This window comes from Magnolia sinica, chromosome 13, assembly GCF_029962835.1.
Source record: "Magnolia sinica isolate HGM2019 chromosome 13, MsV1, whole genome shotgun sequence".
Classification (NCBI taxonomy): domain Eukaryota; kingdom Viridiplantae; phylum Streptophyta; class Magnoliopsida; order Magnoliales; family Magnoliaceae; genus Magnolia; species Magnolia sinica.
The window spans coordinates 15,281,822-15,304,504 of NC_080585.1; the positions used below are offsets into that span (position 1 = coordinate 15,281,822).

The window sequence follows — 22,683 nt, forward strand, 5'->3', positions numbered from 1 at the left end:
GCCTCAACTTTCCTTATGAGCGTAGTCACTTTACACTTGAGATCATCCTCTTCTTTCAAGAGATATAATCCACCTTTCTCCTTTGATTGAGTTGGCCTAGACGTGGTGTTCGACTTTGGGTAATAGTCCCACGATTGTGTTTTTTCAGCCAAACTGTCGAGGTAGTCCCATACCTCGTTGACATCTTTATTAATGAATTCTCCATTACACATTGTCTCGACCATTTGGTGCATGGAAGATGTCAGTCCATCGTAGAAAAAATTTGTAATGCGCCACGTTTCAAATCCGTGTTGTGGGCATGAACTGACCAAATCTTTGAACCTTTCCCAACATTGGAAGAATGTTTCATCTTCCTTTTGGGCAAAGTTCATGATTGCTTTTCTGAGGGTAATCGTTTTATGATGTGGGAAGAATTTTTTTATGAATTCCCTCTGCATGTCGTTCCATGTGCCAATGGATCTATTGAGATCTATAAATGTAGAGTCTAATCTCGACTTGTCAACATTAAGATTCACCTCGATATTTAAGGATACATTAGGAAAACATAATGTAGCTATTATTTCATCGAACTCTTTCAAATGTAAATATGGACTTTCAGATTCAAGTCCATGGAATTTGGGAAGGAGTTGGATAACTCCTGGCTTGATGTCCATTTGTCCTGTGTTTTCAGGAAAAATCATGCATGAGGGCGTACTCACTCCCGCCGGTTGTAGAAAATCTCGTAAAGTACGAGGCGGGGGTGCCTGTTGCACCTCATTCTCATCTTGGGTATCCTCCACCCTGGGTGGAAGTAGAGGAGGTTGGTGTTCAGCCATAACTTCAGTTAACTCAGGGGATTTCGAGCGGTGTCTAGTCCTGCGATGGATAGTCAACCCCTCAACCAGTCCTCCTTCAGTCAAGAGACGTCGAGTGTCGTCACGGGCCCACTTGGGCATGAAAACACTCGCAGCCCTCGATTAAAAACCTAATCCTAAGAAAGAAAATCTAGAAAGAAAGAGAGAGTTGGAAAGAAATTACCAAATTGGAGTCCTAAGTTAAAAACCTGCAAAATAAAACAAAAATAAGTTAGATTCCTAAAAAGAGAAAAAAATAACAGGAATTTTTTTTAAAAGAAAGTGGAGATTTCTAAGATAAATTAGGAAAGATCTAAACTAGAAAGTAGATTATTAAAAGAGAATTGAAAAATAGAAAGTAGGGAAGGAGTGTACCAAATTAGAGATTTCTATCTTAACGGCCTACAAAATAGGAAGGTTAGTTCCTAAACACATATTCTAAAAATAAATTAGGAAACAAAATTAGTTTCTAAAAGTGTTGGAATTAGAAAGTTACTAAAAAAAAAAAAAAAAAAAAAAAAAATTTAATTAATTTCTAAGAAGGGAAAGAAATAACCTAAATTCTAAAAATATGAAAAAGTAGAGAGATTAGGAAGGGATTACCAATTGAGAAACTTATATCCAGATCCTATAAAACAGGAAACAAGTTAGTTTTGAACTCAAATAAAAATAAATAAATAAATAAAACTAAGGTTAATAAAATCCTAATCTTAAACTAATCCTAAAACCAATTAATTTCAGAAAATCGTAACTATCAGTCCCCGGCAACGGCGCCAAAAACTTGTTCACTCCCCAAGTGCAGGGTTGTGCTGTAGTAATAAACTCGGTAAGACCGAGGTCGAATCCTCAGGGACTGATACCTGTACGTTATCCGAAACCAAGAAGAACTAGAACTAGACTAAGATGTGATTTAAACAAAATAGAATTTAAGAAATAATTGTGGAATAATTATCTAAAACTTTAAGGAATTTAGAGGAAGGAAACTAGGGATTCAGAGGATCCACTTGTAGAGATCAGGGAGATCTTATGCCACTATCACAAATTATGAAAATTTACTGAACTGCCATTGATATAGGTTTCAAGAGATGAAAGGTGTATGAATTAGAATGGATTCCATCACCAAACCATGCCCAGGAGACAAAGCTAACAACAGAATTAAACTAATTACCAACCACATCAACATGCTATGAAAATCAAGAAAAAAAATGGTACTGTCATCGACCATGCCCAGGAGACGATGGTGAACAACAGGGCTTCCTGACGTCATACACATAAAAAGAGTAGGAACATGCTCAAAGTCATCGCAGACCCATTGTAATTTCAGTCACAACAGACCATTAAATACTAAAAACATTCCCCTTAATCAAACTATAATCAAGGTCGTTCATAAATTAAAATCAATTCAATGGCACAAAGTAAAACCTCCCCTCACACCACAAGCTTCACCCCTTAGCCCTAGCTAAGGGGTTTAGCCCAACATGGGTAGGCTAAATAAACAACAAAATAAAAAATAAAAAGGGGAAGAAAAGAACATGAAGGAAGAAGAGAAAAAAAAAATCACTCCTTAACCTTGCCAAACCCAACCGATGCTTTCAGCGAGCACGAACCAAACACCCTTGCTCCCTTCTGACGTGCAGCCAACCAATCAAACACCCTTGCTCCCTGCTTCTCTTCCCAACCGTGCACAGCAGCCGCCCCCTTTGTTTCTTCCAGCCGTTCTCTCTCTCTCTCTCCCTCCCGATAAATCCAAGACCCCTTCGTTTGATGTTTATAGCACTGTCCTCGGAGAGTCCTACCGGAAATAGGATGCGGAGACTCTCCTTACGCAACAAGGACCGGTGGAGAGCTGGAGTCCGCAGACGAGCCAGCTGCGGAAAAAAAAAGTCCCTCCGCTGCGCAGTCCGGGATTCCGGTCTGGATTCTTATTCCTCTTTGCCTTCTTTTCAAAAGGACAGTGTCCTTTAGGAGATTTTTGGCCCACCTACCTGATGAACGGTTCGGATCAGCCGTCCGATCGCCCCTAAGGGCGCACAACTCGCCGCGAAAACCGGACAGCGTCCGGCTGCGAAACAGAGTGCGCTATGCACTTTCGCTGTCTGATGGTGGGGCCCTCATCGCTTTTGTTTTGGGAAATCCACGCCGTGCACTGCATTCTCCTCGAAAAACCGTTCAGGTATGACGCGTTATGGCTCGAATTTGGTGTGGCCCATGGACTCTTCATATCACCGTCTGTCATATGTTTGAACGGCTAGAATCTGTGTATGGTTGCAGGAGACAAAAATAGACACCTAGGCGAGAGTCACGCACCATATCTGGAGTTAATGGACGGTTTGGATCATGGAGATACATGATAGATGGGGCCCACAAGCGGAACCGACGGTCGGCAGCGTTGCGTTGCTGCGTAATGAGAAAAAAAATAATTTTGAGTCGGTCAGCGCCTGCTCACCGACGGCCATTTTTTTTACGTTCGTCCGGTGTACATATGCACCTTGCACGTGCACTGCATGTGTGGGTCCAATGGTGATGTTTGTAAGAAATCTGCTCCATCCATCTGTTTTGGCACATAAGTTAAGGCGTTGAGACCAAAATTGGAGTATATCTAGATATCAGGCGGGGCCCACATAATGATTAAAGGGGCTGATCTATCCGTTGGGCCACTTCCACAGTGATCCAGGAGCTGAAATTTTACATGTACGGTTCATTTATGGTCCTCAGGCCACGTATAGAGTTTTGAACTGATCGGATGGTGAAAACCCTATGATCTTGCATTCTGGACACTTTTCAGGCCGCTTGAGCTTCAATTTCTCGATTTCCGCGGACCCCTGGTGTATAATTCCGTCGCTCTTGGTCTTCTAGAGTCCGTTCCTTGCCTTGGTGCTCCTGGAGCGTCAAATTCATGCATTTACCACCCTTTTTTCAGTCCATGCTTGTAAATACACTCTGCATTACAAACACAATTAAATCAGGCTATTAAACGGTATCATGCTTGTAAATTCATGCAATAAATGGGTCTGATATGCAATATTTGACCCTCAACACAACCTCAGATAGAATTACACAACACAATAAGAAAATAAAAATTCAAGCAATTACAGAGAACACGCAAATTTTATGTGAAAAAACTCTTGCAGGAAAAAACAACGACACTAAGTGACAAAAATCTTGGACATAGACAATATGTCACAACTACTCATCCCCTCACTAGATTCTGCTAAATTGGCCTCCTTCGGAGAATCATCTGATTTCTCATTATTTTGGATTTTGGGATTTGTACAATCCTTCATCATATATCATGTTCTGCCGTAATTTCAACACTTTAACTTCCTTTTTCCCTTCGACTTAGACCTTGATCATGGCCTCCTTCGGATAATGTGTTGATGTGCTCAGATAAATCCTACCCTTCCATCATCTTTAGATTATAGAGTTCTCTCTTCAAATATAAACGGTTGAAAAGTGATTTCATCATGTATATGCTCTCCAACTTTGCCCATAGGCCGGCATTAGTCGTCTCATTAATGATATTATAAAAGATATCATCAGCCAAACACTATTGAATTGTGTTAATTGTCATCTAATCGAGTTTATCCCAATCCTCTTTTTTCATCGATTTAGGACGTTTCACTTTACCAAGGAGTGCTTGTTGTAACTCTTGTTAAATTAAGACTTTAATCTTCAACCTCTACAATTCAAAATTATTTTTATCCATGAATTTCTCTATCTTGAACTTCATATTCGATCCCCTCGATGATTTGATCTGAAAACTCAACATTCACTTTAATACCACTTATTGGGAACGCAACAAGCCTTAACACAAATTGTCTAGCATGGAAGCAACCTTAGACAGAATTACACAACACAATAAGAAAATAAAAATTCAAGCAATTACAGAGAACACACAAATTTTATGTGGAAAAACTCTTGCAGGAAAAAAAAACAACGACACTAAGTGACAAACAATCTGCTATGATAGAAACAAAAAAAGTTATAAGGGATGGGACAAGTTATAGATGAGAAACCATGGCTTCTCTCTCAAAACTCTTGAAAACATGCCAAGCTCATTTTGTTCTCTTAGAATCATCTGAATGTCGTATTAACATGGTTTATATAATCTTCGTACAAAATTAGAAACAAAACCACGCCCCTTATGTGTTCCATTCCGTCATACTTTTAGTTGACCGAGACATCAATAGAATTGTCAGATCATGGTTTCTATGAATAATTTGAATTATGAATTGAATTATCTTCTCCTAATTGGGTGCTATATATAGATACAATTACATCTTATATAAAAGAAAAAAAAATCCTATTCTAAAGGAAACTAAATATTCTTATATTTATAAGGACTAATTATAGAATCAATCACACCTCATAGAATCAATCACACCTCATATACAACTCATGCAGACACTTCCCCTCAAGTTGGAGCATATATATCTATTATGCCCAACTTGTCAATTATACCATGGAACACCTTTCTGGAAACTGTTTTCATGAGTATATGCTAACTGGCTTTCGGACTGAACAAATGGAAACTGTATAATCTTTTGATCGAATTTCTCTTTGATGAAATGACGATCAACTTCAACATGTTTGGTGCAGTCATGTTGTACAGGATTTTGTGAAATCTCAATGGTTGCCTTATTATCACAATGGAGATTCATAAGTTTTATATATTCAATTTCCAAATCTTTTAGTACACTTTTAAGCCACAACAATTTGCATACACCATGAGTCATACCTCGAAATTCAGCTTTTGCACTTGATCTTGCCACAACCTTTTGCTTCTTGCTTCTCCAGGTGACAAGATTACCTTCCACGAAGGTAAAATAGCCAAATGTGGACCTTCTGTTGGTTTGATCACCTGCCCAATCAGAATCCGTGTATCCTTCAATGTTAAAGACACTATTTTTGGAGAACAACAAACCCTTTCCTGGTGCATTCTTGGAATATCTTAAGATTTGATATACCGCATTCATATGCTCTTCACTTAGTGCATACATGAACTGGCTTATGACGCTCACTACATAAGCTATATTCGGCCTCATGTGAGACAAATAGATTAATCTCCCAACTAACCGCAAATAACGACTCTTGTCTATTGGAGCTTGATCTAGAAAAATTTCGAGCTTATGATTCATTTCTATGGGCATTTCTGCTAATTTGCAAGCAAGCATTCCAGTTTCGGTTAAAAGATCTAACACATATTTCTATTGTGAAAGGAAAATTCCGTGTTTCGACCTTACAACCTCAATCCCCAAGAAATATTTAAGTTGCCCAAGATCCTTCATTTCGAATTTAGCAGTCAAATACTCTTGTAAGACCATATCATCGACATACACGATTAAAACTGTTACCTTTCCTTCTTTGTATTTTATAAACAAAGTATGGTCTGAATTACTTTGTTTATAACCGAATGCCTTCATTGTAGAAGAGAACCTCCCAAACCAAGCTCTAGGTGATTGTTTCAACCGTTCAATGACTTCTTTAATTTACAAACTTCACTTTTGCACGAAGAACTACGTTTGACTCCGGGTGGCAACTCCATGTAGACCTCTTCCTCTAAATCTCCATTGAGGAAAGCATTTTTGACATCAAATTGTTACAAGGGCCAAACCCGATTTGCCGCTATAGATATGAGAATGCGAATTGTATTGATCTTGGCTACCGGTGCAAAAGTCTCTTGATAATTCACCCCATACCTTTGCGTATACCCCTTTATAACTAACCTTCCTTATATCTATCAATACCTCCATCCACTTTGAGTTTCACCATGAACACCCATATACATCCAATTGTCTTCTTTCCTTTGGGTAACGGAACAAGTTCCCAAGTCGCATTCTTTTGTAGAGCCTCCATCTCTTCATTCATCACCTTTGTCCATTTCGAATCAGTCAATGCATCCTGCACACTACTAGGAATAGATGCAGTAGATAATTGATTAACAGTAAATGCATATGATGTAGACAATCTATGGGAGGACACATGGTTACTAATTGGGTATTTGGTCTTGGCTTTAAGATCAGGTTGATATTGTTTCTTTGGAACTCCCTTTACTGATCTTTGTGGATATTTAGGAGCTATATCTTTTGCAGGAACATGTGTTTCATTAGATTCATCAAATATGGGATTCGAGATTACCTGAGGAAGAATATTCTGAGTTGATTCTTCGGTTAATGGTGTGGACATGGGCAACTCTGAGGTCGGGAGTACCTGAATTATTTTGAGGAAGAACTATCGACTCAGTCTCAACTTCAGGAATACTATCACAGCTTTGATGAACACTTTTCTCAAAACTTTCATTCACTTTTTCTAACTCCATAAACTCATCTCCTCCTCTACCTTCCACATTCTCTTCACTAGAGCTCTCCCCCTGAAGAGAAGGGCCAAAGACTTCCCCTGTGTAATAAGGTTCTACTTCACGAAAAGAAGCATCCAAAGTCACATAAAATTTTCGGGTTTGAGGGTCATAGCACCTATACCGTTTTTGAAACTCAGAATAGCCAACAAAGACACACCGTTTTGCACATGGATCAAGTTTATTTCGTAGACTTTTGGGGATGTGAACATATACCGTACAACCAAAGACTCGTAGTTTAAGATTTGGGAGATGAGGAACTGAAAGTAAGGATTGCATTTTTTGTTGGGGAGTTTGAAAATCTATAACTCGAGAAGGTGTACGATTAATGAGATAAGTAGCAGATTTTACAGCCTCTCCCCAATAGAACTAAGGCATGTTCATGCCAAAGAGAGAGGCATGAACCACCTCCAATAGTTGTCTATTCTTCCTCTGCTAATCCATTTTGCTGCAGAGTATAGGTGCAAGAGGTCTGATGATGAATCCCATGCTGGCTCAGAAACTTGTCGAAGGATGTATCTGTATACTCAGTACCATTGTCGGATTGCAGAACACGAATCCATTTTTGGTATTGAGTGCCCACCATATTATGAAATTCCTAAAATGTTGTACATACATCACTCTTTTTGTTAATGACGCAGGGATGAACGTGATGAGGATAACTACTCCGAATCCACGAAGCTTCTCTGGACTCCTCATAGAGACTTCTCGAATCCACGAAGTTTCTCTGGACTCCTCATAGAGACTTCTCGAATCCACGAGGAAAGAAAACAGAAAATAGAAATAAATTCTAATAAATTTGAAATTGATTAATTGATGAATAAAAATGAGTTTACAACCCTTTAAATAGGGCTACCAAGCAATGGGAAAGAAATTAGAATCAAACTACAACTCAAACTCTTAGAATCCGTGACTTACTATAAATAGTAAACTTACTATTTATAGACGGTCGTGATGCTACTAGTGCGCAAGGTTTTCGGCCAAAAATAGTAAGTGTCCTATTTGGCTTCACCAAACCGTTCTCCTAATTATTCTAAGCTCTTTTCACGTTGGGCGCAACTCCTAAAGCCCGACGGATGAAGAGTTATAATCAAACTAAAACATACTATTTATAGTAAAAACGAAATTAAAACAGGGAAACGACCATCAATCCAAGGGTTTTTCACAATTCCGGGCTGCGCAATCCAGGGGTTGGTTTCAGTAGCTCGTTCTAGCCCAAAATCATATATTTTACGTCAGATAACTCATTCCGGATTGCAAGATACGCCCGATTTAAGGTTCGATGGTCTGGATCACTTCTGCCGTCGACCGGGCCTTTTCTGACCTATCTTGGCCATGTAATTGTCCGCGACCCGCTCTACATCAGTTAAGTAGAGACACCCAAGTCATTCTAGTGCATTCATCAATAAATGTAACAAAGTAGCGAGCTTTTGAAATAGAAGGGATTTTTGCAGGACCCTAAACATCAGAGTGAATAACCACACAAGGTTCTGAACTTTTATTCAAACTTGGTAAATAAGAAATACGATGACTCTTAGCCAATTCACAAATGTCACAATGAAATCTAAATCATTCAGAGTTGAAAAAAGATTGGTTGTAATTTTCTAAGATAACCAAAGGACAGATGTCCTAGTCTTCGGTGTCATAACCATATAGTTGCTCGAGATTTGTCTTCGCTACTAGTATGATTTGCCTGACTAAATTTTGGTCCCCCATTTTCTGTCAACTCCAAGTAGTAGAGTTTTCCTCGTCTAATACCGTAACTAAGAATCTTCCGAGTTAGAATGTCCTGAAAAATAAAAAATGAGGGCCAAAAAGTCACAGTGCAAGTAAGAGTGGAGGTAATTTGGCTAACAGACAAAAGATTATACTCAAGAGATGGAACAACAAGAACAACATCTAACGTGAGAGTATTAGATACGATGACAGATCCCCCTCCAGTAATAGGAGAGGTACTACCATTAACTATGGAGATAACAGATTGAGAAGAAGGGAGAATAGAATGTAACTAACTGGAGTCCCTTATCATATATATGATTGGATGTACTTGTATCAATAATCCAAGTACTGTTCTTAAAAGTTGCAGAGAATACAAATGCCTTACCGACAATACCTGGATGGACAACGTTTACTGTAGGCTGCGATTGGTCTTCTTCCGTAGATATCACCATAGCTTTCCCAACAATCTTCTTTCGAGGTTTCTTTGTGAAGTCCCACCACTCAAGATAGTCAATGACTTCATAACATCGTTGCTTCGAATAACCTGTTTCACCACAATGAGTACATACCAGGCCACCAGACTTTCCAGTTGTTTGATTGTTTTGATTTTTCGATAAGCCAGACGATGATCCTTGTCAAGTTTGGTTAGCCAGCATAGCCGAACTCTCAAAGATGGAACGAGAGCCTCCCATTGTCTGTCTCTGTTGATATTCTCTCCTGACATATGCATACGAGCTCTTCAAATTGTTTTTTGGGTCTTTTCATAAGATTTCTGCACGGACCTTATTAAATTTGGAGTCGAGTCCACTTAGAAAAATATGAACTCGAAGCCTAGCCATCGCGGAATGCAACTAGACCACCCCTTCAACTGTTCCTTCCTGAGAAATAGTCTTGTGATCGATTTCCTAGAAAATAGCAACAAGTTCATTATAGTACGTTGATAATGGCCGACCATGTTGCGTGGTAGAAAAGGATCTCTGATTTAATTCAAAGATATAGGTTTCGTCCGATCCATCATAAAAGGTTTTCGATACGGCCTCCCATATCTCCTTGGTTGTGGGGAGACGAATAAATCGCTGCATTAACGACGGACTCATTGAGTCAATAAGCCAACTCTTCACTTTGTGATTTTTAGTAATCCATGTTCCAAGATTGGGATCTCCGGGTGTAGGTTTTTTCACTTCTCCGGTGAGATATTCTGCTTTGTTACGAGCTCCAATACGCATTTCCATGAGTTGAGACCATAATGAGTAATTGGTCTAATCCAATGTGATGCCGGTAGGAAACACAGAATTGTCTTGGTGGACAATAATCTGTGGTACTGGTGTTGGAGCTGGTTCAATTGTTGCGCCGGTAGTGATTGTCATCGCACCCACAACAGATTTACGGTGGTGACTCCGATGTCGTACGCTCCCGAGGTCACGGCCTTCGTCGAGGACCGTCGGATAAAGAAGATGACCAGCGTAAAGAGTAAGAAGAGCTTGATCGTCTTGTCGATGGAGAAAGCAACGGATACAACATCCTTAGAGTGGCCAATGAAGCAATCGAAATACGTGCTCCTTAGAATCGAACCCGCTTTAATACCATGTCAGACCATGGTTTCTATGAATAATATGAATTATGAATTGAATTATCTTCTCCCAATCGGGTGCTATATATAGATACAATTACATCTTATATAAAAGAAAAAAATTCTATTATAAAGGAAACTAAATATTCTTATATTTATAAGGACTAATTATAGAATCAATCACACCTTATATATAACTCATGCAGAATCTTTTGATCAACTGAAATAGATTTTGATCAACCAAAAATATCATAAGTAGCTTCAGTAGACCCAATAATTTCTCGATCAACCGAACATCACTCTGCACTATATTAAAAACACTTGATCAACAACTACACATGGATTTTCAATTCAGCTCATAGTTTGGAAATCCAATCCAGTGATATGTTGTGCCTTACTCTAGATTGACTGAAACTCAGAAATATCCTTCATAGGATGATTCAAAGAAGTGATATGTTGTGCCTTACTCTAGATTGACTATAAAAATATCCTTCATAGGATAATTCTTGTGACCTATAAATGGACAGGTAAGAAGAGGAACGCGTCAGCTGAAAATTTTCCAAACAGCGGACTCGTGGATCTCCATCTACTCGGGATTCAACAAATCAATGGATCTCCACGAGCACGAGCATAAAGGAAAGTGGTAACTATCATCGGGAGAGTACACACGTGCATGGCTCAATATGTTGTTTGATGTCGGCTCTCCATCATCTTGCGAGGTTTACGATTGTTAGGCTCGCTACAGCTTTCCTGCGTTGCTGGAGCGCAACTTGGTTGCGACCCCGAATTAGCAATGTGGGTGGGACCCAGACTGTAGGGCCCACCTTGATGTATGCATTGTATATATAGTCCATCTGTCTGTTTTGCCAGCTTATTTTAGAGCATGATCCTAAAAAATGAAACAGATATCTAGATGCAAATTTTAGGTGGGCCACACTGCATGAAACAGTAATTATTAACTGTTAAAAACATTTTATAGGAAACAAGTTTTGGATTAAGTTAATATTTATTTTTTTTCCTTTCGTTTGGGTGTATGTGATCTTATCAATTTGATGGTCAATAAACATTATGGTGGAACTTAGGAAGTTTTGAATGGTGGACGTTCAATGTCCATTATATCCTGTTTTGCTGTCCACCTAAAGTCTATCTATTTCAATTTTGAGACCATGCATTAAAATAAGTTGACAAAACATATGGACAATATGGATATACAGTGCATACATCAAGGTGAGCCCTAGGGTCAAGGTCCCACCGACATCGCTGGTTCTAATGTTAACAACCAAATGACATGTCCACCACAATGGCCTTCGAATGATTGGGGATGTAAGAATAGAGATTTTAAATTCAATTCAAATTTGTAATTCACCGGAAGGTTTGTTGTAATCTCATTAATTTAAAAATACAGAGAAATACATGAGATCATCATGTTTTCTTAATCTCATTAGTTTATAAATATCAAATAATTCATGAGAGCATCACCCACATGGTTTTCATATCATATCAAGGCTGTCTTTTGCCAAGTCCCCTCGTTGCTGTTACCTTGTTCAATCATGCTGATGTATCCGATATTCATTATTGTTATTGGGCTTTGTGCAGCCACATGCTCTCAGTGTCTCTCAGAATAGGGCTTACGTACCTGTTAAGTGGCTTTTTGGATTTATCTCCCTTGCCGGCCTTTAAAAATTAAAAATAATAAATAATAAATAAATAAAAATGGATATGTAGATCCTATCCTCCTTCGAAGCATGAGCAGGGCAGCGTGGGGGAGTGTTTTCCACGCACCTTTTACCAAAAATAAAAAATAAAAAATAATAATATATAAATAAATTAATTAATTAAAATAGGAAAAAAAAAATAGTCCATTAATCGGTATGCCATACCTAGAGAATCAATGAACATTCATGGTCTAACTCAACATACAACCGTCCCACCGAGTGAGTGAATCAACCTAATTTTTGAGAAGACCGAAGCTCGTAGTGGGCCTACCTTCTCTATGGTATGGATATCAAACAAAAGTGGAATGGTTTAGAAAAATTCGCATCCCACGGCGTGGGCCAAATGTCCACAATCACGTAAATGTTAAGGGGATTCGCAATATGAAATACCAAAGAGGGAGTTGGTGGCTCACATGTTGAAGTGTGTGAAATTCAGGCCACTCAGCAGGTCAACACCAATGAAAATGTGCCCGGCCCAAAAATATAGCTGGTCTAATCAATAATTAGCCATGTAATACGACATGCATTCTGTTGGTCATCTTTTCCCCGTCATCTATTTAACTCATACCCTGGGATTCCTTTGTGTTTTCCCTTCTTCCATGTGTGTGTTAACTTATGAATAGGTTGGATTTTAAACAAACATCCTGGTAGACCCTTGAAGGTTTCAGCTGTGGGCATCAGTCCCCACTGTTTTCCGTGGTACGGTCTACTTAAGCTTTGGATATGCCTCAATTCTTTGTCTCACACACTAATAAAGTGATCTTTCTAAATAAATGAACAGTGTGGATACAACACATACATCGTGATAGGGCCACAGAACTTGATGACTTTACTTCATTAGCAATTTCGCTACTCACTCTGTCAGTAGTTAATCCGCGTCCAGGATTCACGTGATGGAAGTTCAGAACGTGATATTTTTTTCCTTTTTTCTTTTTCTTTTTTTAATGCAAGGCATACTCATGGAGGTCCCCCAAAAGGAATACCCTAGATTCTGTTATTGCGTATTCATTCTCTCCTTCTTCAGACAATGATCCTAATCTCCTATCTTGGGTTGTGCACCACATGTATGACTAATGATCAGTTTTACTTTATCAATTTATTTATTAACTGTAATATAACAATTAGGATTGTTCTATTAATGAAAAATGACCCATCAACATGTCTTGTGAATTGAGTCTTCACCTGGTCTGAATACATTGGTAATGTGAATACCCATTTCAAATCTGCGCATTCCCAACAATATAGTAATCCAGACAATTGACTTGTTATGTCCTACAGTGGATGAATTATTTCCCAATAATCTATGTGAAGTAAACATCCTGGGTTTCTTCTCAGTTGAGTTTGAACCCTTACACGTGGCACTCTCTCTGCAGGACAAATGGAGGATAACTTTGGAGCATAGCCCAGACAATGAGAATCAATGAACTATTAGTTTGAAATTTTAAACCATGGACCCACCTCTCATTAATTAAAACCTACTTATGATTGCAATGTCTATTTAACTAACGAATAACGATTTGTGAATTGAATGAATGGACGGCAACTTGCAAGTCATATGCTCTTGTACATGGAATCTAGTAAATGTGGAAGCCGGCCACCATGTTGTTAGCTACATTCACCATTGACATTTTGAATATACATAGTTTTTATATGACTAGAGGTAGGCATTTTTGACCCATTCCGGTGGATCCGACCCATTCCGAACCGAACCGACGGCCTGGATCGGGTAAGATCATTTAGATCCAATTAGTTTTCGGATCGAGATCGGGTAGTGGTTAATCCGGACCGTTCCGATCCAAAAACCTGATCTGAATAGATCTGGACCGTTCCGATCCAGCCAGATCCAGAGTGAAAAATCAATATTTTTACTTTTTCCAATGGTGTGATCCACTTGAGCTTTGGATATTCATCAATTTTGGGTTCAACAGCTAAAATAATCTGAAAAAACGAATGGACGGCGTGGATACACCATATGCATTCACGGTGGGCCCCAACAAAGTTCACTTGCCTGTGAGTATGAGTTACTTGCAAAGCACGTCAACAGGCGGGCAACAATTGTATTCTGTATTACTTGCTTTGCACGTCAACACGGTAGGCTACGAGAGTATGTATTAAAGTGACTTAACCAAGTTTCTTGGGCCCCACCATGATGTATGTTTTGTATCTAACCTTCCATCTATTTGGAGAGATCATTTCAGAGCAATATCCAAAGAATGAATGAAATCCAAAGCTCCAGTGGACCCCAACATAGAAAGCTCTATGGACAGTGACGCCCACCATTAAAAACTTTTAAAGGCTACAAAAGTTTTAGATCAACCTGGTATTTGTGTTTTTCCTTATTTCTTTATCTTTCAACTTTTGAATAGGTTGGATTTCAAATAAACATTACGGTGGGCCTTATGATAGTTTCAACGGTGGGAATCATCCTCCCCACTTTTTTCTGTGATGTGGTCCACTACAAATTTTTATCTACATCATTATTTGTTTCATGCCCTAAAATGATATCTTAAAATTGATGGACGGTGTGGTTATAAACATACAGCGTAGTGGGGCCCACAAAACTTGGTGACGTTACTTCAGTAGCATGCCCAATGGGACAACACAGGCAGCAGGCGTTGATACAAAATTTTTATAGTCATGTGGGGCCCACCTTGATGTATATATGTTATCTAAGTCGTTCATCCATTTTGACATATCATTTTACGCGTTGAACAAAAAATTATGATATATTGAAGACTGAAGTGGACCACACCATATTAAATGATCCGAATAGTGCCCAACCTAATCCGACTCAGTTTCCCTAACCGAGTCAAACTCGAATCGGGTCAAATAAATCAAGCATCAGATCTGTTCGAGTCAGGTGACCTGGACTCGATCACAGATCGGATCGATTTCGGGTCAGCCTATTAGAATTTCGGATCTGACCAGGTTAGGCCCAATCTGATCCGACCCGGATAGATGCCCAGCTCTATATACGACTACTGACATAGGGATGAATGTGATGAGGTTGATCACCATCTTCCTCAAGGATAACTACTCCGAATCTATGGAGCTTCTCTAGACTCTTCACATAGGCTTCTCAAATTCACGAGGAAAAGAAATAGAAATAATTTTAAGATATATGAAAGAAACTTTTTGAATGATTGATAAATGAAATAAATGAGTCTACAACCCTTTAAATAGGGATACCGAGACTTGGAATAAGTTTAGGAATTAAACTATAACTAGAACTCCCTAAAATTCGTAACTTACTATAGATAGTAAATTTTCTATTTGCAGTAAGTTTTTTATGTGGCTTAATTAGGTTATTCTCCTAATTTTTATAAACACTTTTCATGTTAGGCACACCTAAAACCCAATGGATGAAGAGTTATAATCAAACTAGAACTTATTATTTTTTTAGTAAAAATGGAATTAAATATGGAATTTGACTGTCGATATAATGGAATCTCGCAAATTTGGCATGGGTAACCCGGCCTAGCTAAGTTGGTTGGATAAAGTAGCTTGTCCTGCCCCAAAATCATATATGGTACGTCAAGTAATTCATTCCCGTTTGCGAGATATGTCTGTTTTAAGGTTACGATGGTCTTAATAACTTTTGCCTCTAATTGGGCCTTCTCTCTTGGACATGCCGCGACCCACTCTAAATCAACTACCCGTTGTCGTGCAAGAGGTTTTCATACGCATTACAATTTACAAAACAAATGAGAACAGCAAAGGATGGCTACTCTGAAATCGTTCATGCATATCCTACACGTTCCCGAGAAAGCTTCTCCTATAAATAATTTCACATACATGTTTTGTACGCAAGCATTCATGTTCTATTATTGCCCCTTTCTCGTTGCTCTTCTAACATGGAAAGCCAAACAAGCCTCTACTTCATTCTCCTACTAGGCTCTCTCCTAATGTGCGCCTGTAGAGAAGACCTTCTGACGTGCCTGTCACAAGGAGCTGTAACAAACATCACCACCATTTACAATCCTGACTACCTTCATTTCCTTGATTCCTCCAACCAAAACCTCAGAGTTTCAAAGCCCTTTCTCAATAAGCCTATTGCTGTTGTATTCCCTGAAAAGAAATATCAGGTCCAGACGGTGATCCGATGCTCGAGGCAGGGGTCATGGGAGATCAGGTTAAGGTCTGGGGGCCACAGCTTTGAGGGCCTATCATCTGTTGCCGATGGGCCATTTGTGATCATAGACTTGATGAACCTTGATCGGGTCACAGTCGACTTGGAATCTGAGACGGCCTGGGTCGAAGGTGGTGCAACGCTTGGCCAGGTGTACAATGCAATCGCGACAGCAAGCAACCGTCATGGGTTCTCAGGTGGTATGTGCCCGACGGTAGGGACCGGAGGCCAAATCAGTGGTGGCGGCTATGGAGCATTGATAAGGAAGTATGGGGTTGCAGCTGACAACGTGGTCGACGCCATCCTCATCGATGCAGATGGGCAGTTGTTAGACCGCAAGTCCATGGGCAAAGAGGTGTTCTGGGCCATCCGGGGTGGCGGAGGTGGAAACTGGGGTGTGGTAGTTGCATGGAAAATCCGACTACTTGAAGTGCCGGAAAACATTACATTGTTCCGAATTGATAAATCCGGTACAACGAGCCAAACTGCCAGTTTGTGGTATAAATGGCAGCTCATTGCACCAAAATTAGACGAGAATTTCTTCTTGCAGGTGCCCGTCTGGGCGGGAACAACAAACACTACTGAAATTTTCATGTTCTTTACTGGATTCTACTTGGGGCCGAAGGCCTCAGCTCTTGCCATCATAAGCAATGCATTTCCTGAATTGGGGGTAACCTTACAAGACTGCAAAGAGATGAGCTGGGCAGAAGGTGTCATTTTCGTAATTGGAGATCCTAACGTGCGTACGGTGGCAGACTTGAAGAACAGGTTCGCCTATCATAAGACGTTCATCAAGTCAAAATCTGACTACGTGAAGGTCCCAATACCATTGGCTGGATTGAAAGGAGCTTTGGAGATATTATCAAAACTGCCCAAAGCATCTCTTATTTTAGATCCACATGGTGGAATCAATGATAGGATAAGGAGTGATGCAATAGCTTTCCCACATAGAGTAGGAAACCTCTATTCTATTGAGTATTTTCTACAATGGGAAGAGGAGGATGATGGGAAGAGTGGGGAGTATTTGGATGGGCTTAGGAGGCTGTACGAGTACATGGGGGCCTTTTTTTTGGTGGGCCCCAGGGCTGTGTGCGTGAACAACGTCGATCTTGATCTTGGTGTGATCGACTGGTCGGATTCCAACATGAATGAGGTTGAAAGTACTGTGGAGGTTGCAAGGGCTTGGGGTGAGAAGTATTTCTTGGGGAACTATGATCGACTGGTGCGAGCAAAGACGTTGATTGATCCAAACAACGTTTTCAGGCATCCACAGAGTATTCCTCCCTAGGCTTATGGGGAAGGACGTGTGTATTGGCAGTAGATGGGATTCCAACATGAATTTGTTTGTGTTGCCATATTGTAGCTTTATTTGTTGTTTGAATTTTCCGGAAATGATATGTAATTTTATTTTGGGGATTTATTTGATACTCTGGCTGAGTGTGATGGTTATATGCAGGTATTTAGAAATTATGCACGTGGAATGTATTAAACCAAATTAAATGTCCAAATTGCAGGAATCACTGAAAATAGAATATCATCACAAAATTAACTCATGAACAATCCTAATAGAGTACACCGCCTGTAACTTAGTTGATTTGAAAAATTGGCTATATGGGGGCAACAAAAAGAACAGACCCTCACCTATCGTTTGCTCCCACTACAGCCCAAACAAAATTACACTAGAAAGAAAAACAGAAATTAGACATACTCTAAAGCCAGCCAACTTACAAAGCCACCTACAGCAAAAAACCAGATTCAGAAGCATCCATTAGAGCAACGAGCACGTATACATCCTGTCTTCAGCATAATAAACATGCTTATTTGGTAGCTGTTTTTTCTTTTTTCCTTTTTCTTTTTTTTTTTTTTAAAGAAAGGTGGGAGCACAATGGCACACCACCTATAACTTTGTTGATCATAGAAGATATTTACACATACTTCGGGCGAGCAGCACAAAAAGAGCCATGCTTGCCTATCATATACCCCAACAAAAAAAGACGTACAAAAATTCATCAAATGCTGAAAAAAAAGAAACAGCCCCAAAACAATACCGGCAGATAGCTTCCTTCTAAGCAGAACAGAGCATCTGAAATCTGAGAGCACACCCACCAAAATTCAAACAGCGAAGCCTCTACGGAGTAATGGCTCCCAATAAACATAAACCAACCCTGAACCACCACACCGAACTCAGAGTAGCCGAGCTTGTAACGGAGCAAGAAAACAGATCATAGAGCTTTCTTGCTTGACAGAAAAGGCCCAAAACACAAGCAACCAGACCCGTAGCTAGCTTCATCAAAGATCTCTAGGCAGATCACCCCAAACAACGCTTCCGAACAACTCATATAAGACTCCAACATTTGACCAACCACTGGCCTATTTCCTGCATCCCACTGCCCAGATTCCATTCTCATAAGACCAACATCAAAGCGTCCAGCATGGACAACAGCTCTGTACTTCACTCTCAACAGAGAATGTAGCATGGAATTTAGCCTCTCAATTTTCTTCTTCACTCTGAACATTCTAAAGGACATCCTATATCTTGTGAGTTCATCAGCATAAGTTCCGGCCTCTTCACCGTATTTGTTTGCTTCACTCCCCCGCCACAAAAAAAAAAAAAAGTGCAGGGCAGGCTGGCTGCATAGAGAGCTTAATTTAGTGAATCATCCATCTCACCTTAAGAAGTTGCTAACAGGAACCATGGATTCATCATTGAAAACGGCACCAGAACTTGACCCTGACTACTAAGAGCATAGAATCTTCCATGGTAAAAATGGGAACCGGACTAATTTGACATTAGAAAATTGCATAGACATCTGAAAGTCATCCATGAAATCTGGTCAAGAGAAGTCTACTTGCATCTTTGTTAGCCCTATTTCCCTAGCGAGGTTCTCTGTGGGAACACAGCGCCGGATCCTACAAATCTGCTTGCCAGTGCCATAAACCATCCAATAAGTAGCTTATTTAACTTATGTAAGCTGATAAGTTACTTTTTTTTTAAGTTAATTTGGTAAGCAACGTTGTAAAACTTATTTGATGAAAGCTACAACGTTGTAAAACCATCTAATAAAGTAAGCTGATGGTTGGCCTCAAGAGGAGTGTCAAGTGGCTTACAGCCAATCATACCAATCTCAGTGAGTAAGTCCGGCACATATTTACACTGATATAAGGAGATTCCATGCCGAAAATAAGCTATCTCAATGCCCGAGAAATAACTTAAAAAGCCCGAGACTCTAACCTAAAAAATGCGAGAAAGGTGGGATTTGATGCTAGAGATTACAAGAGAATCGTCACTCATCAACATAAACAGAAACAATTGTAATCCCATTTGCCGAGAATTTTCAGAAGACAGAATTATCTGTGCTGCATTGTGAAAAAAGGCATCCTACATTGCAGGAGTAAAGTTGTCAAACCATGCATGTGACGATTGCTTGAGGCTATAGATAGACTTGCGAAGGCGGCACACTTTCTTTTCCTCCCCCTTTCAGCAAAAACCAGGTGGCAGGCTTATATAGACTTCCTCAAGAAGATCACCATGTAAAAAGGATATATTTATTAATATGTTCCATGGAAAATTAATCTAAGCCATCCATCTTGTTTTGATGACCCACCTACGATGGACAACTATACAAAACCATGTAAGACAAGACAATTCCAATGGTTCATCATCCTATTTTTAAGTAATTTCTAAATGCCTGTGTATCATCCATGATACTCTTCCATATCATCAAAGTTTTTCTCTCATAAAAATGGACATGCAGGTCAAAAGGTGGAGCATGTGGGGAGACATTATCTGGGCCTCCATGACATTCTAAATGCATGGCCCACTTGGATCAAATCAAAACCGTTCATTTCATGCTTCCAATAGCATTTGGTCAATGGTCCAAAAATAACAATGTTTAACATTTCTGATTTGCGAACATGGAAATGAGAATGTGAACTTTAATAAATGAGTGGACTTTTCAAAGTCATGGAATTGCATTTGAGATTGCGTTTGTGCATTCTCCTTCCCCTTGTAACCCTCGCTCACGGCAATAAGTCAATTGGTCTGAGTAAAAGTAATGCCAATCCATCGGATGGCCCACACCATAGGGAACAATTGAAAGGGCATGCCCTCCCCTCCCAACTACTCGTGCCTTCCTTTGAGTTATGGATTGGCCGGATTTTTAGGCACATGACCAAACGAGGTATGGTGTGCATGATTGCCGGAGTGGATGTCATAAACACATCAAGGTGGGCTGCACACCAATCGTTTTCAGTAAATAATGACTCATCATGCATAGCCTCCTGTCAAGGATCGTATAATCCCTCTTTCTTGTTTCGTTCTCCTTCCAATCTATTTACATTTTGGGCATGCCGAAAACTATCATGCTGGTTTGGTCCATGTTCTGAATTTTTTAAAAAATATTTTTTTAATAATTGGTCTGGTGTCCTTTTCTTGTTTGCATTTGCAGTATCAACTTGAACCGGAGGAGAAGCTCACCAAGCAAAAGATGGAGGCATTGAAATTGTTGAAATTCACATATTGAGATTTTGAGATGGGTGTCTCAGCTTACTCTAGAGCTTTGTAACTTTCTAGCTGCATTTCTCCTGGAAACTGCAGGTTATCAATTCGACAATGTATTTGACTGGACTATATTGAAGCACCCTAAGATTGGTGCCAATTCAAGAGCACGGGTAAGAATTTTAAGTTACCTCTACGGTGTGGACTTCATTACTGCATGTGTTTTAGTTATTTTATAGTATGCAACTTGAACACAAATGTATGTGTATGAAGTCCTGGACATAATTCAAGAACTTTTTTTTTTTTTTTGAATTTTGAAATTCCCGTTGTCGCTGGCCGGCTGTCCGGCATGCTAGCCGTTCTGATCCTGCCACCACCAACATCGGCAGTACGAGGGGGAGGTGCTGATGGATCCAGATCAATGATTCACTACAATCTTGGACAGCAATAGCGGAAGGATGTCCGGCACTCGCCCCAACCCCTCTGTTAGGGGGACGCAGGAATCGAACTAGGAAAAGGTCCGGAACAAATGAGGAGGTAGGTTGGAGCCTGTTCGTTGGTAACCTCGCCTTCTGGGTTACTGAGGAAGACATCAGGAAGCGTTTTGGCCAATTCGGGGAGATTTCGGATGTATACATCCCAACATTTGTAGTGTCGGGAAGAAGAAGGGGATTTGGCTTCGTCCGATTCAAGAAGGAGGAAAAAACTGTGGCAAGGGATGTGCTACATGATCGATTCCTGACCAGACACAGGATGGTGGTTAGGGATGCTGTCCAGCGCCAGATCTCTACCTCCCCCTATTTTCCCTCACCCTCCACCAGATCAGCACAGCGATCCCGCATGCTTGTAGAAAGAACCACCCATCCAGATCCCCAACCTCGCATTTCCGACAGCAATGTAGCTCTTCCACCCCCTCAGGCGAGGTCCTATGCTGGGATTCTCAAACCCCCCAAGCCTCCCATGTCATCCCACTCTCTCATTGTGCCCAAATGGATCTCAGATCAGGGACGGGCTAATTTCACCAATGCTCTGGTAGGTGAAGTTCTAGCACCTAACGACGTTTCTAGCGAACTCTTAGAAGGAATTCAATCTTCTTCTTTTTGCAACTCTCTTATGTAGATCTACAGGATCTCAGCCACAAGGTACCTGTTTCAATTTGTATGTAGGGAGAACCTCAATGCCTTCTTAAGTGCCAGAAACCTTCATAAAAAGCTCTCTCTCATCAACCCTCGTCAGTGGAGTTCGAGCATGATGCTTCCTGGTCGGGGCTCTTAGATTCGGATCGACGACATCCCTATCCATGCCTGGAGTGAGCAAACCATTCGCCAAATTGCTAAAATGATGGGATCAGTTCTAGAGCTCGACAGGTGTTCAATAGAAGGCCAGAACCGTTGGTTCGCCAGAGCCAAGGTTCTCCCACACCCTGATGCCCCCCTGTTTAAGCAAACCACTCTCTTGGTTGAGGGCCTCCCCCATCAAATCTATGCTTCTCTAGACCAGCCCCAGCCCCCTCCCATGGGCCATCCGAGCGCCAAAGGTCCTAACGAAAGCACCAAGCAATAGGTGGTCAGGTCCTTTCCCAACCAGGCATCTGATCTTCTGAATGAAGCAAGACTTCCAGCAGAGGAGAGGCTTCAGGAGGATGTTAGAAATTGCACCACGCAGACAAGTCCTCAAGATTTCCATGATATCTCGACTGAAGCTACTGATCCAGTAGAGAAGGGGCCCCAAGCAGATGGCAGATACAGCAGCGTGCAGATTTCATTTCTGGCTCCTCACTAGCCCTCCTCAGCCTCCCCTTCAAATCCTGCAATCCTAGCCCTCCCTACTCCCCCTAGCTCTCAGCCTCTCCCTCAGCCGCAAC

General features: G+C 40.4%; 1 protein-coding gene and 1 non-coding gene across 2 annotated transcripts; both read left to right on the forward strand.

Moving 5' to 3' along the window:
- The first annotated feature begins 282 nt into the window (after window positions 1-282).
- Window positions 283-389, forward strand: LOC131224611 (small nucleolar RNA R71). The gene has a single exon (XR_009161082.1). It is a non-coding gene; the product is annotated as a small nucleolar RNA R71 (small nucleolar RNA).
- A 15,589-nt stretch (window positions 390-15,978) lies between these two features.
- On the forward strand, window positions 15,979-17,615 carry LOC131224043 (berberine bridge enzyme-like D-2). The gene has a single exon (XM_058219622.1). It carries the CDS (start codon window positions 16,047-16,049, stop codon window positions 17,607-17,609), a length of 1,563 nt encoding a protein of 520 aa, XP_058075605.1. The 5' UTR covers window positions 15,979-16,046; the 3' UTR covers window positions 17,610-17,615.
- The last annotated feature ends 5,068 nt before the right edge of the window (window positions 17,616-22,683 follow it).